We start from the raw sequence: 13,749 nt of genomic DNA on the forward strand, positions 1-13,749 counted from the left end.
ATTAAAATGTTAAGCACTTTTAAAACTGAATTACCTTGTCTTTACAAACAAAGCTAACACAAAACCTTATTGCTGAATTAGGGTTTTTAACACAAGTTAGAAGAAAACAAATGGTATGCAAATATGTTGATATAGCTTCATGCTGTCATGTTTTTTTTTGGCTAATCAGTTTCAAGGAATACATTCATCTAGTGCTTTTCAAAGATAATGAAAAGCCTGTGGAGTGCTGTCGTACAATTACGAAAGCCTTACAGATACAAGACTCAACATAAGTTATTGCGACTTTCTGGTTCTGAGGGGTTGTAAATTTATTGACATATTACTAGACCTATAATTCTCTCATTTGGTAGTTTTTTTAATCTGCTTTCTGTGAACCTTAAGGTGCAGGTATCCTGACAATTAAAAAGGAACTCCCTCTGCATAGGTAACTGTAGGCAGTAACTGCATTGCTGAAGCTTCTTCCTACTACCATAACCCACCTGAAGAATATGAGCAGCTGACATGACCAAAACCCTGCTTATAAAATATTAATCTCCATTAAAAAATAAACACATCAAGAGCAATTGCCCCCCCATTTTTAGAAATAACAATTTGATCTGTCAAACTTCCTCCATCTTAGCTGGAGGATATCTCCAAGAAAAACATTGGTCACCATCTTCATCACTCAGTTATTTTTTAACAACTTCTAGACACTGGAAGGGCTGCAAAAGTTGGTTCTGTGCCCTAAATCCATCTGTCTTCACTAACTACTGTGCCTCTCGTCCCTGCCTACACAATTTCTCTCTCTAAACCTTCAAATGGGTCAACAAGGCGAGGATAATCATGCTGGCAACACCAGAAACTGAACTGATGACATCTACTGCTAACACTTGGCTTTCCAACAGAAACCCATCACTGATCGCCTCCTCTTTAAGTTCAGTTTGTATAGTGAGAAAGAGGAGGGAACTACAAAAGAGAATTGCATAATGATTTACAAACTTTGTAGCTACTGATTTAAACACGAAGCACATGTACTTTATGCCATAAACTTGTCTGTTGTCATAGGTAGGTTAATTCCAAACACTCTTTTGCAAAGGTTTCCTTATTGCTAAGAGAAAATCATAACCTATGACTTCCTTGTATGCAGAAAACAGTTGGATATAATTCTTGACCTTGAGATCCTCTGTTTGAACTCCTTTTACATGAGGTACAGCAGTTACAGCTAACTCATATGCAGATCAGAAACCCAGCTGGTATATGCTTTTCCAGATTACCTGACTGTTTGTATCCTATCACTGCTCTTACCCAGGAGAAAAATACTCTTAGCCATCCATATTCTACCCCACAGCACTTCATTAGTTTTCTGTTTTATCATAGGTCTGAATTCTGCACAAGTTTTACAAACTTCCTCCTGTGCCGACCCGTCCGTCCTTTTTTTTTTTTTAAAGGGTATTAAACGAGAAGGGATGTTCAACAGTTTGCCCTTATCAGTCTTTAGGGTGAACACACTGTTCTTTGACAGGAATAAATAAAATAAACTGAACCACGAACTCAAACAGCAGTTAGCTGAAGCTAAAGCTGTAACTCCTGATCTACTTCTCAGATCAAGGAATGTATCCCTCTGCCACTTGGTTAAAAAGTCTCTTTTTCTCTTTAGATGTGCAAGTAAGAACGCTCCTACGAGAACCAGAAGAAGAAGAACCAGAAGAACCAGAGCAATTAGTCATCAGAATCAAATTAGCACTTATTTTATGGGTTAAAATGTTAACGATCATTTTACAGAGAACAAAAAGTATCAATCTAATATTCACTTAACTAGTACATAATGGAAAATAAAATAACCAAGGAAGGGCCTTGAAACAGTTTACAGTCCTCACAAAAGGATAATTCAGAAAAAATAGCAGAATTTGCCCAGAAGAAGCATTCTAGACCCTTATTTTGAATTAATTTCTCATTAAACTAAAAGTTAAACTGAAATATCAGTTAACCAAAATGCTGTTAAAATAGAATTAAAAGTCAGAGTAGAGCTTTTAACATATATTAACCATTGCTGTTCCTTTAGAAAAGAAATGGTCATAGAAAAAGATCATGAATTGATGCAGCAAAGATGACAATGAAATGGAAAATCCTTTTATATACACAAAAAAAGTGAACAAGAGAAATACAATTTAGCTTCTAATTGTTTTTCTTTTTAACGTGTTGTACCTCCCATATCCTCTGCAGAATGTAAGAAGCAAAGGGTGGCATTCCTGGGGGTCCACCAGCAAATTCCATTAGCATAGTCAGCAATTTGAAAAAAGGATTGGCTGCCTGTAATGCATAAAAATAAAAATAAACATTTTTATCTATTTCATTTAATCTATTAATACTTTTATAGACTCAAAAAAGCATCCCCAAATATTTACATTAAAAAAAATATACTAACTTCAGATGTGAACATTTTAATTGCTTTTAATCCCTTATTATTTAATCTGTAAATAATCCATCTGTCTGTATCTATATCTTATTTCTACTACAACCATACATGGAACTAACCCACTGGTTATAGCTACTGCAAGGCAACATTATCAAACTAGATAGGATCAATCTAGTAGAAATATATAATTACAAGGAAACAACAATACGTATTTTAAGCCAGACATTACTCCGAACAAAGGGAAAAGAATCAAGCTATACAACATTTAAGAATTCAATAGTTGACTCTGTTTTTATATATACATGTGTGTGTGTATATATATCACTATCTTAGAAATCTATAACTTTTAAGCATTTGCAGAACATGTAACATGGATCCTGAAAACTTTATCCAAAACATCACATAATTTTTGAGGGTTGACACTGATCATAATTACTGGCATACAGTTTCCCTCTGAAAACAGCAACATGTCTTCTCTAACATGGTTGCTCTTATATGATATAATATTATTTTTTTAAGTTTGCTAAAAGTCACCCAGCTTTTAACAATGCTTTAGTAAAGTGGTTACTATTTTATATTTTGCACCTCACCAAAAGTGCCTCTTGTGCATGTGTATAAGTGCAAAGCAAAGAAAGCATAAAAATGTAGCAAATGTTAGCATGATAGGAGGGAAGTAGACTGTCATCTGATAGTGCCCATTCTATCACACAAAGCAAAGCTGTCATGAGAATGATTTTGCATGTGCTTCTTATCCATCCACAATCATGTCACCTCTGCTTGACATGCCCTCAATTTTTCCTGATTGTTTTTTCTTTTCTGACAGCAATATACAAGAATGTCCTTGTGTGAGCATACACTTCTCCACTATGTATATATTTTTTCCATGTGGAATCCATTTGGAACTCTCAGTATTTTGTTATTACCAGGGCAGGAATTTATTCTGACTGAGAAATGTGTTTACATGCACAGAATTGCAGAATAGTGAGCCAAAACTTGAACAAACAGATGGTAATTCCTTATCTCCACTTATTCTAACATACACATTTTACTGTTACCAATTTTTTTTTTTAATTAATTAACATAGGTGGAGAATCTAGAAGTATGTTGTTTGGCTTTGAATAAAACTTTCATCTGAAACTGCATACCAGATTTCTGCTTTAGAAAACTTAATATACAGCACAGTTAGAGTTTATTTTATGTCACAAAAACTTTCATGGATCATCTTCCATGCAAGATTTTTGATTAGCAAAGGATTATTTAAGTAATTTAAAACAGAAAAATATTAATACAAATTATTTAATATACAGGTAGTATGTTTACATACCTCAGGAGTCAACTTTGCTATAGATGTGAAAAGCATGGACACAATCTTAAAAACAAAACAAACAAAACTCACTTAGACTTGTGCTTTTTCAGTTAAAATAATAAATAATCCCATTACACTTATTAGATAAGATCTTCAACAAATAGCTGTAGCTGCTGATACTTACATGTTCTGCGAGTCGATTATTGTACCGACACAAACTGAAAATGAGATTGCAAGTTTGCCTGATGTTGATACCATCACGGATATGTTGAAACAAAAAAGGAAAACCCTAAAACAAATAATAAGATATTAGTATATTGTCCACAATTACCTACATACACAAATGTGCATTTTTTTTGAGGTTTATACATTCATACTTATATGAATTACCTTTCCTCCTGTTAATGCTGCCATGTCATTCTGCGATAAAGTCAAATGCCTAAAAAACAAGAAAACCTACATTATTTTACTTCAGAGATTATTAAGTCAGGTTAAGGAGAAATTCAGGACTGTGAGCACTAGTTTATACTCTTCAGTATCAGGATATACAAGAAAAAATACAAGTATTGGCATAAAACTAAATAAAAATAATATTTTCTAATTCGACAGACCAAATTAAAAAAAGAAAAAAAAAAAAGGAAATACAAATCAGGGCAACTGAATGTATTCAGTGTTTTAGCCTCAATCTTTTGTTTTGTCAACAATGACAAAATATTTATCTTAAAATGGTTAACAGCTTAACGGACCCATGTACAAACTCATTTATGTTGTTAAAAGATTAAACCAATTAAAAATCAAAACAAAACAAAACCATCTATCTCCGTTTTGAACTAACTTATATTAAAATTTGCTTTTGTGTTTTCAGAAGCTCTTGCCTTTCTGAGCGAGATTGTTCCACTAGAAGAGCAATCAGGGCAATCATCTTTTCAAGTGCAGCAGGTCTGTATTTTTCTTCTGCTAAAGAAAGTATATCCTCCTCTTCCTCCTCTTCCTCTCCTTCTTCCTCAGAAAGTACTTCAACCTGTGGCTGAAGGAAAAAAAAAAAAAAAGGACAAACTGCATGGACATTTGTTGCTTTAATTTCAAATACCCTGCACACGTGTTTGCATATATTCTGTCATCTCTTTCATTCAAAACACCTTAATACACCTGTGTGATTCAAATCAGGTAAATATCTATGTGCTTGATTCTCATGTTGAAACATTCATTTTGCACAAGCTGAATTGCATTTACAAATGCAAAAGCTAGTTTGAAGTCACTACAGATATAGCAGTCTATATAAGAAAAAAGAAACAAGTTTAAACACAATTTGTACAAAAGGAGCATGCAATCAGTTGTTAACAGCATGACGGGGGCAACTTTAATTGCTTCTGCCTAATTTCTATTTTTGTACTAAACAGAGAACTGTAGTTTATAGAATAGTCAAATCAGCATCTTTTTTATATATAATGTTCAACTGAACATTGAGAAAACTGTATGATTAAAGAAATTTTAATTTAACAGCTGAAAGATGGCTCACGAGACATAGCATCAATGATCTCATATATAAGATAGGAAAGACTAGTACTCATTATAAAAGATACTCAAACTTACATTTTCAGGTCCTTTAGTTCCCATGTAGAAATGGACCATTGTTGATATGGCTTGCAGTGAGAGCAAGAACTGGCTCTGAAATACATATATATTGAATTACTTGAAAATACAGACACGTAGTTTTACAAATTGCATATGTATATCTAAGGCTATACTCACTTCCTCTTCTCCCATTTTGGCAAATTCATAAAGAAAGGCAAAGTATTCTGTAAGATGTTTACTGTGAGGCTTAACACCATGCTCCATAATTGACAAGAGAGTCTTCACAAAACGCGTTACACAAGAGCGACTGCCGATGTCTTCCACGGGACCATCCATGTCATCCGAACTGAAAACATAATCAGATTTAGACATTTCACACAATACATGGAGTATAAAATTATCTGAACCTGTCCTTTTTTTTCAGAAAAACTTTGTTTTCCACTCTTCCCTACTATAATATTGAGATCTCTGACATTTTCTCTTATGCCAAATATAGCCTAGATGTAGAATTTTGTCTTCCAGAGAAAACTAAATTCTGTATTTTGATATGAAAATTGTATTTTCATGTCCTGAATTTTGTTATGGCAGTATAGCTCCATTTTTGCTTCAGAAAAAGGTATCATAAGGATCACAAGCTTAACCCAAGACATCAAAGAAAAAACACTCCCTTCTTCCCATTATGTATCAAAAGAATAAATATTTTAAAAGTGACAGTTTCCTTGGTAATTAGCAGAACGAAATAGAATCCAGTAGTTTTGTGGTTCTTTTTGTCTACTTTGTGATGAGAACTGTGATTTAGTTATATGACACAGGACTGCACTCTAACCTCCACCCTCTTGTACTGGTTTACAAATTGTAACTGCCACCTATATGCCTCTGGATCCAACATACAGTTAGATTCTCATGTGTAAGTAGAGGAACTTACACTTGCAGCTTTTCAGTGATACTGAAAGGAAAACCAGGCAGAAAATCTAGTCTAAGGGAACAAATACTTCGAACACTGTACCTACATGCACTGGCTTCTCCAACCACAATAGTATTTTAAATGAGTCGGAGCATTTTGGGTAGCATAATAAAGAATAATTAAAACAGCACAATTTTAAGCTAACAAGGCCATTTTGAGTAATTCATTAAACAAAAATGGTTGCTGTAATTCATGTAATATATATAAGTTTTCAGGTGTTATTATTTTACCAGTCTTCCATTCCTGGCTGGAGATAAAGATGTGCATGCACTGGCCTCAGTCTCTGTATCACATGAATACACAAGCGCTGGAACATCTGCAAATGATAAGTAAATGAACTCCACGTGTTCATTCTTTTGCATACATGCCAATACAGATATTTGCAGCAAAGAATATTCTGCCTCCTAATACTACTTCCAGCTCTACATTATTCAAAGTTAAAGCTGAGATTAAGACTCCCACATTCCATTTATTAGTGTACTGACACCATGTATTTCAACAGAATGGTCAAACCTGGTTTTTATGAACAGATTTTATGGAGAAACCCTAAAACAAGTTTTAATATTGGTATGCACTGTATACTACAGAAACATGACTTAGGACCACTGCTCATAAACATTATTTTTTCTTCTATTTTCAGGAATGTTTAGATATTTCTGGCAAACTTTTTATTTCACCTCTGGCTATCAGGAGATTTTTTGCAAAAATTTTAAGCAAGTTCCTTCAGGCCATTCTTTAATTAATGTAAATTAAATTTAATTTAATTTAGAAAAATTCATCAAGGATTAGAGCTTTGCCTAAGATCTTGCATAGTTTTCCCACGAAATATGCTCCTTTAATGATGTGTTGCATACAGAAACAATGTATGGTTCTATATGGAAAAAATACCTTAATACTTAAAGAAGTTAAACCAGTTGGAGGGTTCAAGTGAGATGAAGTAAAGCTACAGTTTTTAATTGAACAACTTGCAAAGAAAATATACACATATGTTAAATTATTAATAGTATTTGTATCTGGAAATATTCAAATGCTACTAACACAGGTGTGGTGCTTTTTGTTCTGTTTTGTTTTGTTTCCAATTTTAAACATTTCCAGAAAAGGGTATTAACAAAACTTTGTGGCATAATGTCCTAAAACTATACCTACACACAAAGACAAAGGCAGAAGAGAAGTTTAGAACTGAAGCTTTCAGTTAGGAGCACTGAAAAGTACATAATTAACTACTTTTTATTTTCTGAAGGCATATCTTCAAACATTGTTGAACCAGTTAGTAAAGAAAAGCATTTTTAATGTACAATGTTTGAATTTGTAGAGATTATGTGGGAGTTGTATAAGCTTTAAATAGTATCTATGTATCTACTGTGTCATTTTGTGATCCTACCTTTACAACTAAGGCACTGTATTAAAATAGATTTTGTTTCAAACAATAATGCCCCCATGGACAAATATATTCTCTAAACCCTAAGCGAAAATGTAATAGAATAGGACAATTAAAGGTATCAATGTAACCTTTCAGAATCACTGTATGTGTCATAATATTAGTCCGTTTCTGTTCATTGGTCAAGCAGTCACTTGATTTATATAGGAACATCTTTTCTTACCTGTCTCACAATCTGATTGGGACACTTTATTAGAATCTGCATTGGCCACCAATCATCATCAGCCATACGATCCAAAAACCACTGCAGAAGATACATACTTTGTTAGTTTTGTTCCAAACTTGTTCTAGTCCAATCTTCTTTTTGCATGATACTAAAGTCTGAAGAGAAATTGATGTTACTATTGTTAAGGAATAAGGAAGTATTAATCCAAGGGAAATATAAATGTCTTCCGTGTATGAGAAGAAAGGAATAAGGATCAACAGTAATAAACGTTAATATAAATTTATTTCCAGTATCTTCTTATCCCTGTGTTCTGCAGGCCATTATTCAATTATCTGGAAGGAAACATTTATCCTGAAAAGTGATGTCAACAGAGTAACAAATGATGCTTACAATCAAGCATCAGCTAAAGAATCTGGCAGAGCAGGGACAGGTTTAAACAAGAATGTAGTTCCTGAATTAGATCCCTTCTGCATTTTAAGATGTGGAGCCTTACTAAAAAGCCTTACTATCTCCAGTGGCAGAAAATGTGTAAGAACAACAGAGAATGATTCATTCATAATTACACTCTGCAAATAATATTCTGATTCCCAGAATTTCATTTTATTCACAAGAAAAGAATTTTAAAATAAAAGAATCCAAGTTGCTTTTTTATTTTAACTGAACTTGAGTATTATTTACTATAGGAAATACCTTCACTCATTTTAAGCATCTTAAGACTACAACATACCAATGAAACTGTATCGCCCGATCCCCGTCTGTTGTGTAATGATTTAAAAACATAGAATCCATTTATAGAAGAGCAACAAATTTTATTCATTTGTACCAAATAAAGTCTACTGCAGCATACAGTATGCAACTGGGATCCTTGTACATTCAAACTGTCATAGAAAGTCTACCACAAACTTTTCTTCAGTATCCCAAAACTGTTTTTACCACCACCACAGTGAATTCTTTGTCTGTGGTTTCTCACTTTTTCCCTTTTTACTTTTTCCCAGACTCCCTTCAGGCAGATTCCCGATTTTCTTAATACAAAAACATTCTTCCATATTTTCCTCCTTTTAGGAGTTTTTAGTTTTTCTACACATTAGGTTCAAGATTCTCAACTTCACAAGCAAGGTGATGCATGAATCTGTTTTCAGCTAAGTCTGACATTAGCTGCTTTTAACTCCCTTTCTAAGCCTCTTCATCATGCCACAGCCTTTTAGCACACTGTTGTTTCTTCCCTTGGATTCAGCTGCAGTCCCTTCCATTCCAATCCTTAAACTTTAGTCAGTCTTTCCAATTCTCTGGTCCAATTTCATTCCAACACCTCTTCATTACACAAATCAGTATGTAATAATTAATCACATACAAAGGTTGTCACGCCACAGGGTCTTTTTTTTTCCAGTGACAAAATGATTATGACCTGTGGTCTGACCATACGTTTCTGAAAATAAAAGTTAAGTCATTCCCCAGAATCTGCAGTATTCAGAGAGGATGAATTTCATCTCATAGAGCACAAATATGCCAAATACAGTAGTTCATAGTCCAAAATATTCCAGGGATACGAACCTCCAGGAAAGTTAAACAATATATAGAAAGTTGGTTTGTACTTTGCTGAGTTCCTAAGTCACTTACTTCACAAGCTGCCTGACTGTTATTAAACTGTTTTGTTAACAGTTCAATCCACTGAAGCATTGTAGGCTGTAAAAAGAAATACAGAAAAAACTATAACTTAAAATAATAATTTACAGTTTAATCTTTAAAAAAACTATATGGTCAGTTAGATTAAGCATAATAGCTACTACAAACCACTACATGTTTTATAAACTAGAAATGTGTTGCATCTACACAAAAATAACAGTACTTGTGTTGAAACTATTGCAAGTCACACATAATATTTAATTGCTATCCATTTAGTTCTGTTTGATTGTAACTGCAATCATAGTCTTACTAATCCCAGGCACTCTAGAACTAGTAGTATTATCCTAGCTGAAACCAGGACAGCAACCACTGATGAGAAAGAAATAAAAGCCGACTGAAAATACAGATAGTCAGATAGAATAAAACTTTCTTGTTGTTCACACTGGTATTTGTAACTTCAGACCTTTACAAGTACTTGTTAAAACCTGAATCATCCAACAATCTTCAAATGAAAAGAACACAAGACATCTTGTTCCCAATGCTCTGCAAAGTAAGCTAAATCCTGATCTCCACATTTTTTCCATTGTGTGGTGTTTATTACGAGTGTGTTGAAGGACACTCTTCAAATGTTTTTGTATTGTCTACTGTACTCACTACATCTCAAAATCACACTTTTAAAATGAAAAACTACAGATGCTTTTCACTATATTCATGCAGCTACTTAATGAGAATTTACAAGTAAATAGAATACCTTTTCCTTTGAATGAATAAATGTCTCTAGCACAAACGAAGTGCTTAACTGGGGGGGGAAAAAAAGCACCATTAATCACAGAATGCCTGAGTTAAAATGTAATTAAAACGTCCATTTAAAATAAGCAAAATACACTTTTGGAATATTTACCTTTGCTGTCATCAGGGAAACTGCTTTTGGATCTGGTAGTGTACTTGGGATGCTACTACACAACTGCCACATAAACCTAGAGTCAGTAATTTTATTTGTTAATTAAAATAAATAATGAAAATCTGCAAAAGAAAAGAAGCATTAATTTACATTTTTAAAGAAACTTACCCAAAATACGTATGTTCAAAAATGTTCTTGTCTTGAAGAAACTGCATGTTATCATGCCATATCCACTGAAGAAAAAATGCTAACATCAGGTACAAGAAAGTAGTTTATTTCACTACATAAGCATGATTTTAAGAATACTTAAACGCTTGCTGTGGTTAAGAAACCAACATTTTTTGTATGAAAAATGATTTCTGGGAACATTTCCTCTATTTTAAAGAAGTAGCTCCACGTTGTTTTCTTGATACTATAGCAGATGACAGTTTTGCCTGCCATATGACTGCTAAATGATGTTCAGAACCTTCCCTTCTTGCTGTGATCTCATGTTTGCAACTGTATTACATTTTCAGGCTGAAATTTTCAGAATTGGTTTAATTTCTTAAAAAAGAAATGCAGTTCAAGACAATACTTTGATATCTACAATAGTATAAAAAAATAAAATCTCTTTAAGCATTAAGCATGTCATTAATTGAGATCAATTAGACATTCCAGCAGCTTAGCTAGCTAGGTAAGTCTAACAGTTTAAATTTTGACCCAAAGCCTGATAAGCTCTGTAAGCTCTTGCTAAATTCTTAGAGAGTAAAATTTCATCCTCCACCATTAACCAGAAGAGGATTTCACACTAGGTTCCCGTTCCCCTGTAAAAATAGTTTTAAATTTTAAATCTGATAAAATCTGTTATTATTTTCAAGACTGAAAGATAAAAAAACACAATTTGATTTGCTGGCTAATGATGAAGGGTATTTTTAAGTTAAGAACCAAACATGTGACAGATGATAAAGCAATACTTCTGGCCAGAGGGGGCCGGGAAACTGACTGGCCTTTCAGATGATAAAAAGAGAAATATCACTTGTGAGTCCCATACTGCGGATATGTTTAGTGCAGTGAGATCCCTCGTATAATGCTCTGCTCCTCTACATTGTCTTTTCCAGTTCCTCAGACCATAAAAGGATAAATGGTATCTTTATATTAATAACCAGGTATCCTCAGTCAGAGCAGTCAACACTGGGGAGAACAGGGAGATGTACTTGGTGGCTTTTTTTTTTCTCCTACTCCTTTTATTCATACCCAGGCTATTCTCTCCATGACTATGTGGAGGAAGGGAACCTTTTTTGACTGATGCTTCCTTGTAATAAGCACAGTTTAACTATATTACGCAACCCACTAGGAGAAGTGCAAAGAAGCAGCTGGAGCTACTCTTAGTGTATACTATACTATACTAACTTACATCCCTCCTGAAAGCACTAAGTTGCTGAGGAACTGAAGGATAAAAAGGATGGCAGTTAATAAGAACACTTCCTGTACTACTGCAACTATTAAGAAATTGTTGCTAAGTGCTCATAAAAATAAAAATAAATGATCTACCATTTTCTACAAATAGGAAGCTACTTAGATATGTGAACTAAAAATCACAGGACAGAATGAGAAAGTGTCTGAAATTTATGTACTGTGGAAATCTTAAATTACTTTCTATCAAAAACATTCTTCTAAATGAAAGGATTATCATCCTACTGATTCAAATTATACTTGTTTTCCTGTGTTTACTCAGATTCCTGATTTGTTTAGGATTTCCTATAGTATTTTAAGATGTGTTAAAACAAATCAACTTGTACCTCCAGCAGTTCTGATGAAACATCAAATTTGTAGTCTTTGCCATTTTCCTCCTCTGGTTCCATCCGTTTATAAAACAGCATGTAAGCACTGTGCGTCTTGAAGAAAAAAACATCTGTATAATTTTTGCTTTGAGAGATAAATTATCAAAGTAGAAATGTGATCATATAGAAAGTGTTTAGAAGAGAAATACCTTTTCAAAGGAGAAGTCCATAAATTTATCAGTAACGGAATCATATGTTTTTGTCTGTCAAGAAGAAATAACACCATTAATTGTGACCTTTTTTAATGATTTTTTTAAAATGATTTACTGACAATTTGATGTAAATGTGCATGTGAACTATTTCAAGATAGTTGCAGAGAGGTTGCTGACAATTTCTTTCTTGTTCAAAGTAGTCTGTCTTTTTCTTCTTCTGTGGTGACCTATTCTGATTTTTCAGAATTGCTATGGAATATTTTGACCTTCTCACACAAGTTCCTGTCTCATCTATCTCACTGATACCTCTTCTTTTTTGGCACCTAGGTGTATGTAATCTGTTTAAAAAAACAAAGGTTTTTTTTTTTTTAATTTCAGCATTTTGCCTTTATACTTCACTATAGACTACAGACTTCACTAATTCATTTTGATTCATTAATAGTACCTATGCTATGCTTCTGACACCTATCTTTCAAAACCACATATAAAGATTTGGATTCATATGCACAAATTCATTGATACGATAGTCAGTATGGAAGGATTTAGGACCCTTCTTTGTTGGCTCAACTTCTGTCCTACAGATAGCGTAGAAAAACTAGACAGCTTGAATCACCAGCCTGCAAGCACTCTGCAAAGTCTTTCTTCCCCTAAGGAGAGGGGGGACTCTTCGAGCAGATCAATAGTGGAAGAACAACTGATCTAAATAAGATAAAGTATCACTTGCACAACAAAGATGTCAAAAGTTTAATAACAGTCATATAAAACTTGTGTATGTTTCTCATACATTCACAACAGATGAAAAACCAAAGGTGAACACTTTGGAATCGTTCATGAAAGTCCTCAAAACAGATATTCTAATGGTTGAACATGACAAAAACAAGAGTCGTAACTTACAGTCATTTCTCCACCAAAACATTCTGAAGCAAGCTGGGCAGAATCAAATGGTTTTACTTCAGCATCATTGAAAAGATACCTGTAAAAGAGTAAGCTTTTGAAAGAACTGCTGTTTGTCTCTCAGGGCAAACAAATGTTTAACAAGCACTTAAAATTGTTCTTCAGATTAAGTATTTATCTTAATTCCTACTATTTTGTTTGAACCACAGCAAACTCAAAAGCGATCCTAAAAGTCACTTTCTTTCAGTAAAATCAGGAAGTCAGCATTTTAACAATATATTACCTTTTTATTCAAGAAACACATTATTTTCCCCATTTTTCTAACATGACTCTGGTAGAGATAAAGTTCTAATGCAGCCAAAAAGATTTGCCTCTTGTTTTTCAATCTGAGTGAAGTGGAAATCAAAATTAAGAAGAGGAGAACCATCCCACGTATCAGTATAACTCAAACTGGAATGGTGCAAAGAAACACTGTACAGTGTTACGGATTCCCTTTGGAGCAGTGATTAGCCTAC

General features: G+C 33.7%; 1 protein-coding gene across 5 annotated transcripts in view; it reads right to left on the reverse strand.

Annotated features, from left to right (window-relative positions):
• The window catches only part of USP34 (ubiquitin specific peptidase 34), a 129,956-nt gene that overhangs the window by 16,488 nt on the left and 99,719 nt on the right, over positions 1 to 13,749 (reverse strand). For 4 of the 5 annotated variants that reach the window (XM_083829696.1, XM_083829698.1, XM_083829695.1 and 1 more), the window contains exons 51-66: positions 13,235 to 13,313; positions 12,338 to 12,391; positions 12,147 to 12,242; positions 10,537 to 10,601; positions 10,369 to 10,444; positions 10,219 to 10,266; positions 9,462 to 9,527; positions 7,842 to 7,922; positions 6,471 to 6,556; positions 5,454 to 5,622; positions 5,295 to 5,369; positions 4,577 to 4,728; positions 4,092 to 4,140; positions 3,886 to 3,990; positions 3,720 to 3,764; positions 2,185 to 2,289 (exon numbers count right to left, since the gene is read on the reverse strand). In XM_083829696.1, the coding sequence (XP_083685822.1) occupies positions 2,185 to 2,289; positions 3,720 to 3,764; positions 3,886 to 3,990; positions 4,092 to 4,140; positions 4,577 to 4,728; positions 5,295 to 5,369; positions 5,454 to 5,622; positions 6,471 to 6,556; positions 7,842 to 7,922; positions 9,462 to 9,527; positions 10,219 to 10,266; positions 10,369 to 10,444; positions 10,537 to 10,601; positions 12,147 to 12,242; positions 12,338 to 12,391; positions 13,235 to 13,313 (1,351 nt within the window). The remainder of the gene's footprint in view (positions 1 to 2,184; positions 2,290 to 3,719; positions 3,765 to 3,885; positions 3,991 to 4,091; positions 4,141 to 4,576; positions 4,729 to 5,294; positions 5,370 to 5,453; positions 5,623 to 6,470; positions 6,557 to 7,841; positions 7,923 to 9,461; positions 9,528 to 10,218; positions 10,267 to 10,368; positions 10,445 to 10,536; positions 10,602 to 12,146; positions 12,243 to 12,337; positions 12,392 to 13,234; positions 13,314 to 13,749) is intronic. The other variant, XM_083829697.1, reaches the window with a different exon arrangement.

The sequence above is a fragment of the Anser anser genome, assembly GCF_964211835.1.
Source record: "Anser anser genome assembly, chromosome: 3".
NCBI lineage: Eukaryota > Metazoa > Chordata > Aves > Anseriformes > Anatidae > Anser > Anser anser.